This window comes from Arachis ipaensis, chromosome B9, assembly GCF_059453495.1.
Source record: "Arachis ipaensis isolate K30076 ecotype BB chromosome B9, ASM5945349v1, whole genome shotgun sequence".
NCBI classification, from domain to species: domain Eukaryota; kingdom Viridiplantae; phylum Streptophyta; class Magnoliopsida; order Fabales; family Fabaceae; genus Arachis; species Arachis ipaensis.
The window spans coordinates 9,861,885-9,884,246 of record NC_142444.1 but is presented as its reverse complement, the minus strand read 5'-3'; the positions used below and the strand labels follow the sequence as shown (position 1 = coordinate 9,884,246).

Sequence of the window (22,362 nt, the reverse complement as noted above, 5' to 3'; positions counted from 1 at the left end):
AGTACAAAGGAAGGATTATTACTATACCTAATTCTAATTATAAGTCTTTTACAGTAGTATAATCTATTCAAAGCTAAGTGGCAACACTTAACATACAAATGAATTTATAGAGTGTAGAAATATTAAGGGCAAGTTAAATAAATAAATCAAACAGACTTTAAAATTATGTAATTGCAACTTTTTAAAAATTGTTACATATTTGTGTCATTTTATATTTCTATATAAATCGCTACAGGAATATAGCGGTTTATGAATACATAATTCGCTACAGAAGTAGCGTGGATTATGTAGAAAAATTTTTCACATAGAAACCGCAATATAACGATTTTATGAACGATTTTATACATGCATAAACCGTTGTATCCTGTTGCGGTTGAGCACTACTTCTTTATAAATCGTTGTATCTTAGTGCGGTTTATGCATGTTCAAAACTGCTATATTTCTGTAGGAATTTCTGCATAAAATTTTTTTAACGTAATTCACTAATTCGTGCTACCCATGTATATGACACAAATCTGTAACAATTTTCAAAAAATTACAATTACATAATTTTGAAGTCCATTTGATTATATTTATTTTGGTATCTTGTCCAAATATTAATATAACATCCTTTCGACTTGTACACTTCAACATCAAAAAACAAATTATACATTTTAGAAATTTAGGATATGAAATATTCATGAACCTAAGTTTTAGGGAGTTTATTGTTTCTCCCCTCCTAATGTGAGGTTTTGTTAACAAAAATACTCGTTGGAAACTTGGAATAATGACTAAAAAAGGGGTCAATTCAGATTACACATTTTTTTTATGGTAAAACGTGAATATTAATGAATTAATCAGAAAATATGAAACATGATAAATTCTTATATTACTTTTTCTTGTTATTGAATAAAATTTTAGATATCATAGGTAATCTCCCATTTTTTGTTTGATAAATAAAAGCAAATTATTGGTATGAAATTGTATTCATATTAAAGATAATAATAAAAACCCGTTAAATAATCATTTAATTAAAATGTTAAGCTATCTAATAATTTAATTTTCACCTATTGTCTTTCGGAGAAAACAACTACATCTAAATAAAGGGAAATAATAGATCCACTCCTATTTTTTGATAATGCTACTCTACATATGATTTTTTTTGTATTGTATATTTGCTATTTATATTTAAAAAAAAGAGTCGTGTTATCAAAATTAGAGTGGCAATGTTCATTTTCCTAAATAAAGTACCAAACTTTTAAACAAAAAGAACAAAACATAGGGAGATCACTAAGACAAAGTTAAAACAAAACACAATAAACATTTGAACTCCAAGTATAATGTTCTGAAACACTCATGATCCTCATGATGCTTTAAAGCGCTCTGCCAAACGCTCGTACCTACGCCTTTCCTGATCCAAATAAGTGAAACAAGTTCCAACATTTCTGCAGTAAGATAGCAGCTTTAATGTGGGAAAGAAATATACATAGAAGAATGGGCCATACCGCGGGAGACACAGAGGGAGAGACTTTAGTAAGTGCTATCTCGAAATGCCTTGGCATGTATGTATTAGTATCACTAGTAGCTTCAACTGAGGTCAATTTCTCATTGACAGCAGCTTTAGCTGCTTCATTCATCTGTATCAAGAAAATCACAACTTCCCCCGATTATTCCTCCTTTCTTACAAATAACTTGATAAAGTGATTAAAACAAGCTGAAAAAGATATAGCAGAGACAAACCAATGCAGCAAGGTCTGCGCCACTAAAATTTTCACAAGCTTCAGCTATGGCTCTCAAATCCACAGTAGAATCAGCAGGCTTCTTCCTTGCAAGAGCTTTCAATATTGAAAATCGCTGGTCAGCGTTCGGCACAGGAACGTAAAGAAATTTACCAAGTCTACCAGAACGGAGGAGAGCCTCATCCATCACATCGGGCCTGAAAAATGAGAAGTTTACTTCAGTGAAATGATGAGATGGGAAGAAAAATAACTAGTTAGATATGGTGAACAAAATTTTACCTATTTGTAGCACCAATAACAAAAACACCTTGGCGCTGGTCGCCACCATTTAGCTCAATAAGTAACTACAATTGCAAACAATGGTGTCATTTTTTAACAACAGAATTAAATCAGTAGTACGATACCAACATGAGAATTATTTATCCAATAATTAGTAATTGTCTGACCTGGTTCACTACTCGTTCGACTACCGATCCACCTTCCGAATCCCGTTTGGTTGATAGAGCATCCACCTAAAATTGATTAAAATAGTCATAAAGAACAGGTATTATTCCCAAATCAAAGTAACAGAATACAAGAACCATAATTCAAGAGTTGGTCTCAAATTCTCCCAAGAGACTAAATAATTTCTCCTACCTTTCATTTATAGTGATTAACCTCTCTAACTAACTCAGTATTGGGATCCTTACACAACATTCTAAAAAAATTGCACAAACGTAATCAAAATTAACACTCTCTGTATAAGCAAAATAAGTTAACAGATAAGCCACATAACGTGTTTAAAGCCTCCCTCCCCTCTAGCGCATATACTTGCACTTAACAATGAATAATTAAACACACAGGAACTGACTTTTATAGTTAACATATACTTTTATAGTTAATTTGGATAAAATCGAGTCAAATATTTGAACATTCATTAAGAGATTAAATTACTAACCTCGTCAAAAAATACTATACAGGGTGAACATGCCCTTGCACGACTAAACACTCGTCGAACTTCTCGCTCACTTTCTCCAACAAATTTATTTAAGAGTTCAGGCCCCTGAATAATTCAACAAAACCAATTTGAAATAAGGGTTTATTCGATATAGTGTAAGTTTCAGTAAAGCAAAAGCAAAACCAAAAATAAATAAGAAAGATGAAGTATTTAGATAAACCTTAATATGAATGAAATTAGCTCCTGCCTCATTGGCAACAGCTTTGGCAATAAGAGTTTTACCGCAACCAGGGGGCCCAAAAAGCAAAATTCCCGTCTCATTTACCACCTCAAATGTCTGAAATAGATAAATCCAACAACATTCATCAACCAATGAAATTAAACTAACCACTATTTTCAATGGAAAGAGGGGAGGCAAAAATCAATTCATCAATTTTCAAATGACAAAATGCAATTAGTGCAAGAACTAAGAGACTGCTATCAACCAATTCTCAGAGAATACGAAAGCCTATTATATGGACAAAAAAGCCTGTTTAATCTAATAGCAAGTTTTCTCTAGGTTAGACTTTAGGACAAGAAAGTAAAGTGTACTTCGGAAAAATACCTGATAAACCTCGGGATATTTTATTGGCCTTATTATACTGGATTCAAACTCCTCCCTTAAACAATCAAGGCCCCCAACATCTTCCCATTTCACATTGGGAACGGATGAGAAGCCCTCTCTTCTTAATGAAGGTTGTACCTTTTTCACTGCTTCCTGCATGAATACCCCATAAATATGAGTAACATGTTTAACAACTATAATAACATTATAACAACAATAATAAGACAAAGTAAACAAATCTAGGGAACCTGAAAATCAGACATTGTGCAAACAAGCTTATCCACATCTTCATGCGACCAAGGTTCCTTCCACCAGTCTCCAAGACACCTTGTATGATCCTGAGATAGTTCCCATTTCCTTCCAGAAATGATTCTCTTTATTGCCAAATTACCAGCCTCCTTAACCACAGCTACCAAATCAGCACTGACGTATCCTGGCGTAGATCTTGCTATATGTTTAAGATCCAATGAACCCTCAAGTTTAAGATTGCGTGTAAGCATAGTAAGGATATGCTCTCTTGAAGATTCATCAGGAATGCCAACAACAATCTCACGATCAAACCTCCCAGGCCTTCTCAAGGCCGGGTCAAGAGTATCAGGCCTATTTGTTGCTCCAATTATAAGAACATGGCCAGGATGAACTTTAGAACTGTCCGAATCATTAGCAGATTCCATACGCCTACTTGATTGATCCATGCTAACCAGTAACTGTGTTACAATTCTCTTCTCCATCTCTCGTTGTAAATTCTCTCTTTTCGAAGCAATTGAATCAATCTCATCAATGAAGACGATTGATGGGGCAGTCCTATATGCTTTAGTGAAAAGCTCTCTAATATTCTCTTCAGATGCACCTTAAGAATTCATGGGACAATAGGGATGAAAATAAGCAGTAATAACAGGCAAGGACACTAATTTGTAAAGGGCAGCTTGGTGCACAAGCATCCCACATTAACGCAGGGTCCAGGAAAAGGCCGCACTCAAAGGGTAAATGTACGAGGCCTAACCTAATATTGTTTCCTCAGCTTAACCCGGTACCTTGAGATCACACGGAGATAACTCAACTGTTGCTCCAAGGCTCCCCTTCAAGGACACTAATTTGTAATAAGCACTAATTTGAAACTCCATTTTTCGAAGAAAGATCAAATTCTTTAGGATTAATCTTACAAGAACACGCGCAACCATTTCTTAATGTCTATCAATAATATGTCTAATCCCTAAACCCTAATCCCTATCATCATAAATAATGCCTGTGGTTGGTCCCTAATACTGATCTAAGAACATTCGAAATGAAACCTCAAGTTTAAGGAAGGAAATTATTATGAAATACCTGAGACTCCTGAAACCAATTCAGTAGCTGATATCTGATAGAAGGGAAGACCGGTCTCATTAGCTATGGCGTGAGCCAGTGTGGTCTTGCCACAACCAGGTGGCCCATGCAGCAAGATTCCAGTAGTAGGAGTAACACCCAGCTCTCTTGGCAACTCGGGATGATACAATGGCACAATCACTTCCATCAGCTCCTCCAAAACATCCTGCATTCCACCCAAATCACTGAACCTCGGTCCCGTCTTCTGTTTCAATTCAACATCGCTGCCACCACCACCGGTGCCATTCGAAACGGAACCCTTTGAATTCACATCCTTCGCAGCAGCTTTCGCTTCGCCTCTGCCTCCGTTCACAGCACAAAGCTCGTTAGTAACCTTGCTACTATTGGCCACCTCCAATTCAACGTTCTTATCCTCCACAACTGGCTTCTTCTTCCTCACATTATCATCCTTTTTGGGAGTGTACTTATTCCGCAGCATCGTCTTCATCAAATCGAAAGCAGGTTCGTACTTCTCCCCGTAAATTGCGTCCTCCGATGTCGACATAGATACTGCGCCATCATCATCATCCTCCTCCTCCTCACTGCCGCTGCTCCCGGACGCGCTCGAGCTTGAAGCAGAGGACGTAGAAGCAGAACCCTGAGCTTCCTCTTCTCCCTGCATCCTTTTACGCAGGTGCAAAGCCTCCATCTTCTGCAACCTTTCTTCGCCTTGGTCGATTGTATTCCGTCTCCTTCGGGGCGCGCTTCGACCTCTTTCTTCGTCATCGTCTTCGTCGTCGCGCGTGGGAGAGACTTTGGGCGGCGCGTGTTTGGCACGTGGCTCGAGGACTTGTTGAACTAATCGAGTGAGGGCTTGCTGCTTGGTGCGCTGGTAATCGGGGTAAGTGGAGCGGAGGTGGTTAACGATGTCATCGACGGTGGTGTAGCGGGACTTGCACGAATCCAATCGACGACGGAGAGTTCCGAGCAGTGGCCTTCCCCCGTTTCTTCTCCCCATCTCACCGTCTGTGAGAAATTGAAGAATGATGAAGAAGAAGAAGAAGAAGAAGACTCTGCCTCTGGTAATTGGTGGAGTGAGGCTGTGAGGGACAGAAAGTGCCACACGAGGCAGCACCGCAGCAACAATAAACCCTAATAATGTAAATGAAGAATGCAATTTATATATTAAATAATTATTTATAACTGTTGTGCCAAAAATTTGACACAAATGCTCAATCTCAGAAAGAATTTCACTGTTAAAGTAGAAGATCATATGCATGTGAAACACATTAACGAGTTAGATTTGATGGTCAGGTTAGTTTATGCTTGGAGGTCAAGTTTATTTGAAGTTAAAAATTACTGAGGTCTAAATGTGTTTGACGTCCAAATTAACATAAGATTTTTTTTTTTACAAATATAATTAGTTTTAATAAATTAAAAGAGTTTTTATTTATTCATTCATTTATTTTAAAAAATTTTAGTCACATTAATATACGAAAATATAAATTATGAATTCATATAAATATTAAAGACTAACTGATAAAAAACATTTATATTTATTCTTTAAATTTAGATCATTGATACAAAGTTAATTAACTTTTTTATTTGATATTTTTTATGTTGTCTAGATTATTTTTTGGAGAAAACTCTTGGAATGAAAAATAATTGTTAAAAAATATTCTCCAGTAAAGTTTCAAGAAATGGATTTTAAATTATTATATGAACATCCTAGACCAATGGCGGTTTCAAGGGGCCATGGTCCCTCTTTTTTAAAAAAAATAGTATTATTAGTTTATTATTATTATATAATATATATATATATATATATATATATATATATATATATATTAAAGATAAAGTACTAAATTGTCCTCTAAGTTTGGGCGTAATTCTGTTTTGATCCTTAAAGTTTAAAGTGTTTTATTTGAATAAAAAAAAAGTTTCATTTAGCATCAATTTAGTACCACAGTGAGGTCAAAATTAAATAATTAACAAAATATCCTACATAACAACAGTTCAAAAACAAAATCGATAATCTGAACAAGTACAAGCTCCAGAGGCACAAAATCAACCATTGATGCATCAATACATTTATTTATCATTTTCTTTAGTTTTATAGAAAATATTTTATTTATATTATAAAATAATAATAAATAAATGTATTGATGTATCAATGGTTGATTTTATGCCTCTGGAGCTTGTACTTATTCTCCAGATTATCGATTTTGTTCTTGTACTGTTGTTATGTAGGACATTTTGTTAATTATTTAATTTTGACTTCACTGTGGGACTAAATTGATGCTAAAGGAAACTTTTTTGGATTCAAATAGAACACTTTAAACCTTAAGGACCAAAACAGAATTACGCCCAAACCTAGAGGACGAATTTAGTACTTTACCCTATATATTAATTATAAATTAAATATATTTTAATATATTACACACTAAAAAAATACATAATAATTTAATATGTATAAATTATAATGTGTATTATAATATATTAGTAGCAAATAAAAAATAAATTTAAAATACAATAAAAGCTTATAAATATATAAATAATTGAAAAGTTATTGAAATATATAGGTTTTGATTAATGTAAAAAATTAATAACTAAAAAAAATTATTTTGATTTTTTTTATGACAACAATAACAATTAAATAGATTTTTTAAACAATAAAAATTATTAAAATAAAATAAAAAATAAATTTTTAGCTGATTATATGATTATATATGTTGAAAAAGAGAATGTTTCAAAATTTATTTCAGATAGTAAATTGATCATTTTAGTTATATAAAATATTACAAAATAAATTTAAAAATACTAAAACTTAAAAGTATGTAATTGAATGTTAATTTTTATATAATATATTATTAATTTTAACCTATATACTATAAATTATATTTTAATTTATTTTATATTTAATTTGACTCTCCTCTTGTAAAATTTTTTGATCCGCCACTGTCCTAGACTATATATACATGTAGTTTAATTGTTTAACTAAGAAGTAAAAAATATTCTTCGTTACTTAATTAATCTTTACTTGAAGAAAACAAATTAAGCTGCAATTTATATCGATAAGAATGTTTTTTCACAATTTTTACACCGGTATGCAAATTTACTTACTGTTCAACACAATATAAAAGTAAAAAATAAAATATTTAAATATTTAAAATTTATTAAATATTATTTTTTTTTTTTAGTAAATTAAAAGTAGTATAGTATTCATTATAAAAGTAAAAGACAAAAATTTAAAAATGAATAAAATTTATTATTTTTTATCAGTATTTTTAATTAATAATTTAAATTTTTTAGTCTAGTAATTCAATATATTTTTAGTTTATATTTTTAAATATTGTTAAGAATCTCGTTAGGGAGCCAATGAAATATTTGTACAATATGTACAATGGGCTATTTATTTGACCGAATATGAGTTAAAAATGAACATCCAAGATAAAATATTACTAATTTCTCAAACACAATACACCCATATTATCCAGAATATCCATTCGGATACCAAGGATAATAAACATCTGATATCCTACTGAATTGAACATCTCTAAATCTCCATTGTACACATTGTATAAATATTCTATTGACTTTCTATACTTCCTCTAACTACTAGCTAAAAAAATAAATTTTATTGATTTTCTAATATTTTTCAAAATAAAATTAATTATTCAAAAGATTTTTATTGCTCAGCAAGAATAAAATCGCAAATATCTTCTCTAAAAAAATTTTACAACGGATAATCCAATTATTGATAAAATCCAATTTGATTCCATTATTTTAGTTACTATGATAATCCGATGTAATCAAATATACCTTACCTTAATTAGTTTGGATATCAAACTTTGAATTATGAATTCATGACTAAGGTGAAATTAGGTTTGTCCTGATCTTGATCTGGCCTTAAATATATATCGAGTCTATCTTTTAGACCCTAATCCAATTCTAAATCCGATAAAACCTAAACATTTTCGAACCACAACTATATCGAATCTAAATCGAGTGAAAATTGGATTTTTAAAATTTTAAAAAGAATTATTTATTAAAAAACTTATTTATGATGCACTTATTTATAAAGAAGAAATTTGTTACCGAAAAATTGATATCTATATTTGAACTTGAATTTATCCATAAATTTTAATTTGATGCTTCTTTGATCTATTTTCTAATTCAACAAGTGTGATTAAAAATAAAACAATAAGCTTATAATTAATATAACATAATATTGAAATTAATTTAAAACATATATATTTCTTTTAGTTTTTTTTAGGATGCACATGGACCGAATGAAGTTGGATTCACCTTGATCTGACCCGATCCGAAATAATAATCGGGTCTATTTTTAAAACTCTTTATCCGATCCATAGTTGTAAAAATCGGACCGGACTGACTGATTCGACTGGAAAACCGATGAACCGATCAAACCAGTTAAAACGGCACAGACCAAAATCGAACCGGTCCAGTCAACAACAAAGTCAATGGTGAACATGCGTACTAATGATGTCATGCTGACGCCGGCATGCGAGTTGTAAATTTGTCCATAAATTTTAATTTGATGCTTTTTTGATCTATTTTCTAATTCAACAAGTGTGATTAAAAATAAAACAATAAGCTTATAATTCATATAACATAATATTAAAATTTATTTAAAACATGTATATCTTTTTTAGTTCTTTTAGGATGCACATGGATCGAATGAAGTTGGATTCGCCTTGATCTGGACCCGATGTGAAATAATGATCAGTTCTATTTTTAAAATTCTTATCCGGTCCATAATTATCAAAATTGGACCAGACTGACCGATTCGACTGAAAAACCGATGAATCAAATCTTGTACCAATCCGATTTAGTATACTAAATGCTTAAGAAAATAAACCGGTCAATACCGGTACGAACTGATCAAACCGGCACAGACTAAAATCGAACCGGTCCAGTCAACAACGAAGTTAATGGTCAGCATGCGTGAACTTTTAAAAATTGCATTGCAAGGTGCGGGAGTCAAACTTGGCTCTTCTCATGTGAAAATCAAGTTGACAACCAGTGCATCAATTTGTGTTTTGGTATCTTTTATGCTTTTTATAGTATATATTTTAGTATTTTCTAATATATATATATATATATATATATATATATATATATATATATATATATATATATATTATACGGAAATACTTGACTCAATATTTTTTAAATTAATTATTTTTTAATTGAAGTACAAATTAATTAAATTTAAAATAAAAAATAATTATGAATATAAAAATAAAATAAAAAATACTTATTCTAAGAAAAAAAATAAATTTATATAATTATTTAATTATATTAAGATATTTAGATTTTAAAATTACTTTTTGAATATAATTCATATAGATTGTTATTCTTATTGTATACTATTATAGTAGTATGAACTAATTATATGTTTATATTTGTATTAGTTATTTACAGAATTCGACTTAATTGTTCTTAAAATATTAGTAAAAATATGTATTTCAAATTTTAATTTTAGGTTTTTGATTGTTTTATAATTTTTATTTACGTGAGAGCGGTTTTACCAGTTGGACCAATAACTCATCGGTTGAACCAATAAACCAGTAATTTAATCGGTTCGATTACTGGTTCAATTTTGACAACTATGATCGAGTCCTAGACTCGGTGAAATTACATCAAATTAACCCCTAAAATATTTAGAGTCGGATCGGATCTTCGGGCTGGCCCAAACCATGTGCACCCCTACTCGAACCGACTTAATTGAAAAAAAAAATATTTATATAATTTTTACTAATCATAATTTCATTATTTCTTTTTTCTCTTTTATTATTTATTTTTATTTGTTAGTGTTATATAATTTTTTTCCTATTTTTCTTATTTTTAAGTTTTATATATCCAATCTGATCTAATTAAATTTAATTGGTTTAGTTTTTAATGCACTCAATTTCGACCGAATTACACTCATAAAATATGTATGTTTATGTTTAAGAAAAAAAATAAAAAAAACACATACTCTGAATGGCTGAATGAAAGTACATAAAAAAATCCATTTAAAAAAAATACATATTCTGAATGGATGAATGAAAGTACATAAAATTTTGTTTTATCTAAAATAATGCTCTATTTAAAAGAATTAAATAGTACTAATTAATTTTTTCGTTAATAACACTATTAATTTTAAAAAATGACAAGTGAAAATAATAAGTATAATATCAACAATTAATAAGTCTAAAAATAAAATAGTTTAGGTTGTTTTATAATAACCTTGTTTGATAAAATAAATCTTATAAACAGAATAATGTTTAACAAAATTATTATAATGAAGATGTAAATTTATTTAAAATTTTGTGAAAATTTAACATATTTTTTTAAATAATATTATTTACACTTAAAAAAAACTCAACCAACTTAAAATATGGATATCATATTATTGACTACTAATTAAAGTACCAATTACATCTTAATTCATGCTTAACAATTACCTAACATGAAACTACAACACGAGTGTTAGTCATATCATATGAAATTATGGTTTATTTTAGATAAAAACACTAATACACTATCAAGTCTTTATGTTAACAAAAAAAAAATAATTGAGTCATAATTGCTATTGTAAGGTTAAAAAAATTTACCAAAAAAAAGCTTCTCTGTACTACTAAATTTTTCACCACATAATAATATATATTCTTTTTTCTTTCGAAAAAAAAAAGAATTTTTATTAAAAAAGATAAAGGTACAAAAATTCAAATAAAGATAATTAAGAAGATGAGAATTTTTCAAATAATACTAAACTCATTGCAGCTTATTATTACAGTAATAAAAAAGAATCAAATAGTTTTGCTCGCAGATAAGAAATCAAAAGTAAAATAATTTTACAAATAAAATAAATTTAAATATTTTTATTATCATTTCAAATTTAAAAATTTTATCTTCCTTAATAAAATGTATTTGGTTTTATTTTTTTTTGGAAAGAAAATTTGTAAATATACGATGTATTTGGTTTTATTTTTTTTTTTAGAAAGAAAATTTGTAAATATACATCAAACATATTTTAAAATATAGAAGTACTTCTCAAAAAGAAAGAGAATATATTATAATCTAAAAATAGAATAGGAGTTTAAATGAGATTAGTTAATAAATGAGATTAGTTAAAAGATGTAGCAGATCGAGAACCAATAAATATAGATACAAACATAAACTAAAGAGAGAAAAAATTTAGAGAATGGCTGAGTCTTCAAAGAGCGGGAAAAAGGAGCTAAAAAAAAAGAAGGTTAGGACAAATAATAAAAAAAATTAAAATGATAAAGATGAAAAAATAATGCTACATTGCCTATACATAACAAGAACTAGAAATGAAGAGCTAGAAGAAAAAAGCTTAAAAAGAAGCAGGAGCTGAATAAAAAATGTTAAGATAAAGAAGTTCAAATAGGTGAGCAGGAACGAAGGAGCTAAAAAACTGCAGGTCTCGGACGGATAATGAAAAACACTAAAATGGACCTACCTATAAGCCTATATCAGATTTGTTCTGGTGAAAGATAGAAGAAGGTTATACTTTTGTGAGTAGTGTGTGAAGTTAGTTCCACATCAAAGAAAATAAAGAAGAGTAAAGAATTTATAAGATGAAAGACTCATTAACTTACTATTTTAAGGTTTTTGAGTTGAATGTGGTATCTTTTTATCTTATATTTTCTCACTTAATTTTTTTTCGATCTCAGATAAGAGATTCATTAAATTATTATCTCAAAGTTTTGAGTTGGACGTGGTGTCTTCTCATCTTATATAATTTCTTTTTTTATAATTTCTTAGACAACGTAAAAAAAAAGAAAAATATATAAAAAAATTTAAAAAAAAATATTTGATAAAAAATATTAACATAAAATTATCAAAATTTATTATCTTTGACTTTATTTAATTTAATATATTCTATAATAAATAAATACTAAATTAAATATAAAACAAATTTAGACTATTTAAACTAATTATTTTTTATCTTTTTATTATTACTATATAAGTAGCAAAAAATTCATGGAGGCCAACGCCAATGGAGTGCCAGACTAAAATTTTATTAGTGTGTAATTACTAGGAATATTGTGTTAAAATTTTATTAATATGTATTAATGTATAATTAATTACACGTATAATTATATGATAATTTATAATAAATAATATATTAGGGTAAAATTTAGTATTTTTTTATTTACTTATCCTAAAATAATATGTAACTTCTTTATTATAGAGAGATTTATAACCTATTTTATGATACAAATAGCAATATTATTTTTATGTTTAAATCAATATTTTACTTTCTTCATTAAATTCTATTTATTTTAACAAATATCTCAAACAAAACTAACTAAATAGTAAATACATACGTTTGTATATATACAGGTGACTTCTATTGTAACTTGATTGGTGGCTAAGCATAGGCTATAATTTGACTAGCTAGTAATATTATTACATGTAGTGCATAAAGTTATTATTGGAAATCATTCCTCATTTAGTCGAATGTGTGTTTAAAGTAACTTTAATGGCAATAAAAAAAATTTGTCTACCAAAAAGTAGTGTTAAGTTTTATAAGAGTTAAATCTTAAAATAGTCTCTACTTATACTCGAATCTCAAAGTGATTCTTGAATTTAATAATTATTTAAATTTGTGTCCAACTTATACTTCGGGACTTACACTAGTCTCTAACACGTTTTTCGTTCATCATAACACTAAAATTAAGTCGTTTTATATTTATTAAAAAAAAAAGAAAAATACCTCACCCTACTTTTTATATTTATTAAAAAAAAAACACTCCCATCCCACTCCTTCCGAGTCTCCTTCTCTCTTTTTCTTTCACTCCCATTCTCCTTTCCCAGTCCTTTCTGGTTCTCCTTCCTCTTTTCCTTCCACATTTGCATTTTAATTGAATATAATTGATTTTAATTCCTTTCTTTATTTCATTTGGAAGCCATTTCTTTCTTTTCTCTCATTTCTCTTCTTGCCTTTGGTCACCTTACTATCAGAGAAGAAGATGGTAGAAGCAAGTAATCTGAAGAAAGGAAGCAGAGGCTAGGCATGGTAATGTAAACCTAACTCATTTTCATTTTCTTCTTTAATTACATTGCAAGTTTTTCTCTGTTCTCTCTCCTCTCTCTTTCGGTCATTTCAACAGAGAAAGCATGGAAGCTAAAGCTAGACACCAAAGAGATGAAGATGCATGCTACAAGACCATCACAATGATGGCAAAAAAAGCAAACTAAAAGTATGTTGTGGCTAAGATTCTCATTCACTTGTGGTAAGATTTTGTGAAGAGATCTTGGCTTCTCCATACCAAAAATGGTTGAAGAAGATTTCGGTAAGAGAAGAAGATCCTTGGAGAGGATGGCTTGTCTCTGATTCTGCTCAACCACCACAGGAGGTAGCTACAGTGGCTACGTGATGGAAGAGGCAAAGATTAGAGCAGAATAAGCTATCATCATCATGAAGCATCAAGGGGCAGAAGTTCATCTTGGAGAGCAAGGCAAGGATGAAGGGCTCGGATTGATGAAGAGTGGTGACCAAGGAAGGACTAGAGGTAATTGCATGTTGGGTTTTGCATGGGTTATCTCTTCTATCTCTCTGGCTGAACCGGTTCTAGTTGAAGACACTACAAGAAAATGAAACATTTGTAACAAAAAAATTGTATCAAATTTAAAATTGTTACAAAAAAATAGTATTTTGTAATAATAATTAGTGATTGTTACAAAAGGATAATATTTTGTAACAACATTACAAGTTGTTACAAAATATGACTGTTTTATTTTGTTACAAATTATGTTAATTTTTGTAATGAGATGGTGTTTTGTTACAAAATATTGTAATATTTTGTAACAAAAAAAATAAGTTGCAAAAATTCAAAATATTTTGTAACAAAATATTTTTTTTTGTTTCAAAAACTCTAATTGTTTTGTAACAAAACAACTTTCTGTTTCAAAAACTCCAATTATTTTGTAACAAAAAATTAATTTGTCACAAAATTCAATATTGTTTGTAACAAGTTAATTATTTGTCCCAAAATATAAGTATATTTTATAACAATTTTTTTTTCAAAGTGTTAAACACTTTAAGAGTAAAAAAAATTGTGTATATATTTTTTTTAAAATAATTTTATTTTATTTCAAAAATTAAAATTTTTTATATAGTGTGTAAGACGTAAAAATTTTAGAAGATCTTATTAAGAGCTAATTTAGATTTATTTATCATTAAGTATTTTAATCTCTTAAATTATTATATTAAAGATAATTAAAATAAATTCTGATTAATTGAGTTTAAAATAATTTAAGATTTTATCTGATTTTATAATTATTGAATTATTTTTTATATTTAAATTATAAAATTTAGAAAATGTAAAATAATAAGAACTTTATATGATTTGGTTTAAATATTTTAGATTTTAGAATTTAATACCTTAATTTTTATAAACAAAGAAAATTAATTATATTATCTCTAATACTTTAATTAGAATATTTTATTAAAATTAATTTGTAAATTTATGATTAAATAATATTTTTTTAAAGATAAAGAAAATTAATTGTATTACCATGCATTTTCAATTAGAGTAATTTATTGAGAATCAATAAGTATTTTTATATCACAAATAATATTTTAAAGTTTAGAGATTAAATTAATTTTTCAAATATTAATACTTTATACTCTAATTTTATTAAAAATATTTTACTCAAATTAAACCCAAAATCCCTAATTCTATACACAAACCCTAACCCTAGTTCTCACGCATCAGATCCGCCGTTTGCCATCGCTGCCTCTGTTCTGTCGTCATCTGTAAGACCCAGAATTTTCAAATAAATCTTATTATGAATTAATTTCAATTCATTTATTCATTAGAAATTTTATTCTTAGAAATTATTTTATTAAAGTTAATTAAATCAAAAATTAAATCAGAGAATTAATTAGAATTTCACCTAATTTTATAATTATTGAATTATTTTCTATATTTAAATTATAAAGTTGGTAATTATGAAATAATAAGAATTTTATATGATTTGGTTTTAGATAATTTAATTTATATCATTTAATACTATATGTTAAAGATAAAGAAAATTAATCATATTACCGTGTATTTTCAATTGGAGTAATTTATTGAGAATCAATTAGTATTTTTATACCACAAATAGTATTTTAAAGTAATTTTAGAGATTAAATTAGTTTTTCAAATATTAATACTTTATGCTCCAATTTTATTAAAATTACCAAACTATCCCTATACCTAATTTTTACCAAAACACTAAATCCCCAAATCAACCTGCACTAACCCTAATTTCAAACACCCACAGTCTCCTATGTTTCCATCAGCACCGCCACTCAATTTCCTTCTCCCCTCTTCATTGAGTTCACATACATCACCGAGAGAGAAAGAGATCCGGGAAGAGAAAGCACTGACGGGAGAGGAAGACCGCGTAGCTCGCCACTGCCACGCCATGCCCAACCGCGTCACTGGTTGCCGGCTGCGCTTGCTGTTCGCGCCATGCCACTGCCCAATCGCCGAACTGCTGCATGTGAGAAGCTGTGCCGTCATTGTCGTTGCAGTCCCATCCATGGCTCCCGAGCCCGCACCTCGCCGCCGCGTTGTTGTTAGGGGAAAAGGGAGACGCGATGATAAGGAAAGGGAGGAGCTACAGCCACCGTGCCTGGTCTCCGATGTCGCTGAACTTCGACCGCCGCCGTTCCTACCGCCGTTGAAGCCACGGTCGCCATCGTCTTTGAGTGCCAGAGAAAGAAAGAGAGCTCGAGGAAGAGAAGGACGCGATAGAGGTGAAGAACGTTGTTCCGCCATGCATCGTTGCCGTTCTGGGCTGCACCGCCGTGGATGTGGCCGCTGGAAACTGCCGCGAGAACCTCTGTCTTCTGAGTAAGCATTTTTTTTGTTTCCGAAAGCTTTGAAATCAGTATTCCGATATAAGTTGTCACAGGTTCTGAGTTGTTGGTATTGTAGGGTTGAGTTCTGATGATTTCATTTCAAATCTAAGGTTGCCATTGAAGGTTAGACTTGTTTGCCAATTTTATTATTCTAAATAAATTTGCCCAGACTTCTTCATTACAAATACAATCTATTTTAAAATGGACAGTTTTTTTAGTCTTCCTATGTTTTCCTGATAATGCAACACAGGGTCCTGAATCCTGATAATGTAAACTTTATTTTTAATTGATCCAATGTTGAGTACTGTTGTTGTGTGCTTGTTAATACCACCAATACTTACTGATTTTAATTGTTCATTGCTTAGTCATGGTGATTCTTTTAATTATTGAATGCCAATGATATTTTTTCTTATAAATGATAATGAGTAATGGTTTGGGGTTTGGCTTGAAGCCTGAAACTTAATTGAACTGATTGTATTTGCCCACCTATCTGCAGTGGCTGAAGATGATGCTTCCTTGGTCAAGCAAATTGGCCAGAGTTTCCAGTATTCTAAAATAGAGGTATATTCCTCTTCTTATATTCATGAATAGTCAGTTTTGTTCCTTGTTAACATACATGCATCATCTATGTATGGAAGACTAAACATAGATCGAATCTATTTTCTTATCAAGGCAAGAAGGGAGGAACAAATCCAAGCTGCTCATGACGAAGCCATGTTTGGTACTTCAGCACTTCCACCTCCTACCAGTACTGACAGTGATCCTGAAAGGGAGAATGAGAAAGAAGTTGATAAAAAAGCTGTTGTTACAAGTCTCTTAAGTGAAACGGTAAGTGGTTTCACTGCAGACTTATGTGGATAAGCATGATGAGTCATTTAAGTAATCCTTGTATTTGTGTGTGCATTTGTTGTTGAATAATTTCTCACATTAAGTTGTTATTGCTGCTCTATACTTGTTGTTGGTTGCTGCTGATTTTCCCCCCTCATTGCTTGCTTGTTGAATGATTGTTAAATTCAATGAGAAAGGAAATGCTGCTGAGTTATTGTTGTTTGTGTTGGAATAGATGATGGTTGCTGAACTGAGATTGGTTTTATTAATAAATCTGTTGTTGAAATCGTTTAGTTTGGCTTGATTGATTTTCTGTTGAATTAATGGATAAACTGTTGTGCCCCTGCTGCTTGCAAGTGTAATAGTTATTGACTTCAATGAATAGAATGCTGCCTGAATCCATTACTTTTGTTCATTTAACTATTTTGGGTGATGTATGATGGGCCATTGATTGCTGTTCTGCTGAGTGCTGCTCTGCTTCTTGCTGGTTGGATTAGTTTTAATTGTTTCCTCATGTTTTCTTGCTGAAATTTGCTTATTTACTTCCTTCCTATGAATTCATTATGATTTTTTGTGTTTTTAACTGTCAAAGAATTCATATGGAATTTGAATTGATTGATTGAAATTGTGAAATAGACAAATTTACTGCTGAAATACTGCCGGAATTTATCTTAAGCTGTTTTCAATATTCATCTTTGATTCAATTAATTGATTGAGTTGGTATTTAATTGCTTTTGGTTTTCAACTGTTGCTAAGCTCAATTGATTGATTATCCGACTAAGTGCTTCACTGTTTTGGTTGTTGGAAGCTGGAAGCTTGGGTTTTGTTATTCACTATTTGGTTGCTCAATTAAACTGCATTGTGTTGTTTGAGCAAACAAGTTCTATTTGACGAATTTCTGTGTCAAAATAGACCCTTGTTTGCTACATGGTTTCTGATTGCCTCAAGATATTTCTTTTGACTATGCACCTAACTTTTTGTTTCGGATTTTCTTATTTATAGGAGTGCTGAAATGGTGACCACATGCTACTTTGAGGGCTCAAGAATATTTTGATTTATAGAGACACTAATCTATGTTAGAACTTTTAACTTTTGGTTGAACTTGTGCAAGACATATAACTTGTAGAACTAATCAATATACTCACTAATGTTATTTTGTTTTAAAACAATTTTAGCTAAATAAGGCATGTTTGAATTATGTATGTTTTTACATATTATATAAATGTAGACTTGCTTAATAAAATAGTTAATATATTAGTTAATTAAAAAAAATGTTACAAAATAATTATTTTACTTTTGTAACTAAAGAAAAAAAATGTTACAAAATCAAGTTACATTTTGTAACAAAATTTTTTGATAGGAAAAAATAGATTGTCACGAAAAATACCTTGAAGATCAAAATTTGTTACTACTTTTGTAACGGTTTCTGGTTTTTTGTATCAGAAAAAATTGTTACAAAACATCATATTGAATTGTAACAGTTCCATTTTTCGTTACAAAAACTTTTTGTAACGGGACTTACTGCAACGGCTCCTTTTTTGTTACAAAAAACTTTTGTTTCAAAATTTTGACGTTTTGTAACAATTTTTTTGGTTACAAATATGCCTTTTTCTTGTAGTGAGAAGAAGAAGATTGGCTTGGTTTATTTGGTTTCAACCTTGGAAGCTGACGTTAGGATTTTTGCCAATAAAGAATTTTATAAAAACAGTCGCGTTGTAGATATACTCTCTAAACCAACAGAAATCCCTTCGTACAAATGTTTTGGTTGTCACAAGTAACAAACCCCTAAATAAATTGATAACGAAGTATTCAAATCTCGGGTCGTCTTCTCAAAAAACTGCAGGGAAGTATGTTCTTATTATTGGTTATGGAGATTGTAAATTGGGGTTTTGAGAATGAGGAGTGAATAGTTTAATTAGCAAACAAAGTAAATGAAGAACAAGTAAATTTAAATGGCAAGTAAAATAAATAAATGACTGTAAATAAATTTTTGGCAAGGTATGAGAAATTAGAGGTCCTATCCTAGCTATCCTTATCAATGATGATGAGAATTGAATCTTAATTCCACTTTGTTAACCTTTACTAAGATAAAGGAAGGTCAAGGGATTAATTGGTTTGATCTTCGAATCCTATTTATTTCCTAAGAAAAGATTGGGATTATTGAAGTTCATTTAATTAACAAGATAACAATTATCATTCATGTTTGAGTTTGATAACTCCTGAGTTACTGATTTCTTAACCAAGACCAAAAGGAGAAAAGTAAATCTACTGGAATAAAAATGTCTTCAGTTGGGAATAACAATAATGTAAATAAGAGAAAGCAATATTAAACTGAAATACCTCAAATAACATTAATTCAAAAGAGTAATATGTAACATGAATGTAGCATAAGCCAAATAGGCAACATAACTAATATAAGCATTAAAGTATCTAAAAGTAAGAGATAAATATAAAGTAAAAGAATATTGAACCTGGGATCGAGAGTCACTCCTAAAACTAAGAGAAATCCTAAATCCTAATCCTAAGAGAGAAGAGAGAGGAGAGAACCTCTCTCTAAACTAAATCTAAATCATGAAAACTAAACTAAAGTGGTGACTCTTTTTGAATGGATGCATTCTCCCACTTCATAACTTCTGGTCTATGCCTTCTGGACTTGGATTTGGGCCAAAAGGGCTTCAGAATTCGCTGGGAGTGTTTTCTGCAATTTCTGGTGCGTGGCCTCTGTCACGCGTCTGCGTGGGTCACGCGGTCGCGTCATTCGGAATTTTTCTTGTCACGCGGTCGCGTCAGTCATGCGGCCGCGTCGCTGCTTCTTCGCGCTTGGCATGCGTCCGCGTCGCCCATGCGATCGCGTGGATGCCAGTTTCTTCACAAACTCTGTTTTATGCTTTCCTTCCATTTTTGTATGTTTCCTTTCCATCCTTTAAGTAATTCCTACCTTAGAAGATCTGAAACTACTCAACACACTAATCACGGCATTGAATGGAAATAAAGGTAATTAAAATAATTAATTTTAAAGCATAGGAAACATATTTTTCACATACATCATATAATAAGGAAGGGAAAGTAAAACCATGCAATTAATATGAATAAGTGGGCGAAGGATTGAATAAATCACTCAGATTAAGCACAAAATATATCATAAAATATGGGTTTATCAACCTCTCCACACTTAAACAATAACATGTCCTCATGCTAAGTCCAAGAGTAATGTTAGGTTAAAGTGGTGGAATGCCATGCAATGCAATCTAATCTAAATGCAACTACCTAGATGCATCATGCAATTCTAATTTTTTTTCACTTGTATATAAAGCTTGCATGTAGTTGAATTAATTCACATTCTCAAGGAGTCATATATATATATATATATATAGCCAAACCTTAGATAATGATAAAGCACTTTTACAGTTGAGATGGGAGAGAAAAATATTTTATAAACTTGCAAGACAATTAATAATTCAAACAGAGATATATGTTAATGAGCTATTGAACCCTCACTGGATTTTGTGTTTATTCTCTAGTCACTCAGTGTTTATTGGGTTAATCACTCTATTCTTCTTTTTATCCTTACTTTCTATAACTTTGTTCTTCATCTAACCAATCAACAATTATAGAATATAGACATACCAAAAATCATGAGGTCTTTAGTTAAGGTTGTAATGGGGCCAAGGTAAAGGTAAGAGTATATGTATAAGGCTAAGTGAGCTAATAATTGAATCCTTAATTAGTCTAAGATCTCACCTAACATACATACTTTCTAAAGCAAAGCTTCTTTACCTATTTTCCCATATTTTCCCACTTTTGATGTTACATGCTCATGTTTCAATATTTATTATTTTTATCCTATGTGCATTGCTTTATTTCTCATTTGGGGAATTCTTTTTGTGTCCCCTTTATTTAAATACTGAAAAATAATATTTTTCTTTAAACACATAGTAATTCAGTTAATTTGATTTCACATGAGCATGCTTCCCAAAACTCTTTATTTTAAATTATTTTATTCTTTTCAACTTTTTCTACCTTTTATTTTTATCATCCATGTTCCCAATAGGTTTTTCTGCATTTAAACCATACATACTTCCTATCTTAAGCTAACCAAGGATTCAACTTGGGATTTTTATTTTGTTTTTCTGCTTAAGGCTAGTAATGTGGTTTATAGAAAAAAAGGGATTTAAAGGCTCAAGGGGGCTAACAAGGGTGATGTGAAAGGTAGGTTATTTTGGGATAAGTGAGATAAAATCAAATAATGGCCTCAATCACTCTCTTGGTATGTATTTCTATTCTATAATCGGACATATAGATTAAAACAAAGTAAAGAACACCAGAATACAAAAGAAGGGTGGAACACACAGGAATAAAATATTATGATTTGAATGTAACCATACAATTAAGCTCAAAACTCACAGGCTGTGTGTTCTCTAGCTCAAAAATCATTTATCACTTATGTATGTCATGCAGGTTTAGTTAAAAATTCCCATTATTCTCAATGTAAAACTTATATTGAATGGCTTTAAAGTTCTAGTGTTTCTCCTTGATGAAATATTGTTAACTAACTAACATGTAATGCTATACATACAAGTTGTGTGGATTGTTTCTATTATGTTCAAGTTCCTAGTTTACTTCCTTTTTATATTTTCAATATAAATAAGCTATCTTATGCTAAAAAGGGTAAACTATACTAATTAATCCACAATTTCTATAACTAATAAGTTAGAATTGTAACTAAACTAAATGGCTAAAATATGAACTAAAGTGCAACATAGAATAAATACATAAAAATAATAATATATATAAGTACTGAGAAAATAAAAATAAAAATAAAAATAAAGAGAAAAATACAGAAAAGTAGCAAAATAAATAAAAAGAGTATGTAGTGGTTCACCAAAAAAGAACGCCAGAGATGGCGACCTCCCCACACTTAAAATGTAGCATCGTCCCCGATGCTCACTCAAGCAGGGTGTGAAGGGGTGTCATCACTGGAAGGGTGGGTAGCTGGGGTCTCTGTGGTGGTGGTCTGAGGATCTGGCTGCTGCAGAGGAGGTGCTGACTGGATAGGGATCTCGGGGTCTACAGCCTG

General features: G+C 30.4%; 1 protein-coding gene across 1 annotated transcript; it reads right to left on the bottom strand.

Annotated features, from left to right (window-relative positions):
• Nucleotides 1-1,102: 1,102 nt before the first annotated feature.
• Nucleotides 1,103-5,799, bottom strand: LOC107617588 (cell division control protein 48 homolog C). The gene is made up of 10 exons (XM_016319380.3): nt 4,586-5,799; nt 3,508-4,109; nt 3,260-3,412; nt 2,876-2,992; nt 2,656-2,760; nt 2,165-2,230; nt 1,998-2,062; nt 1,720-1,915; nt 1,485-1,616; nt 1,103-1,390 (listed from the first exon to the last, which is right to left on the bottom strand). Exons 1-10 carry the CDS (start codon nt 5,580-5,582, stop codon nt 1,343-1,345), a joined length of 2,481 nt encoding a protein of 826 aa, XP_016174866.1. The 5' UTR covers nt 5,583-5,799; the 3' UTR covers nt 1,103-1,342.
• Nucleotides 5,800-22,362: the final 16,563 nt, after the last annotated feature.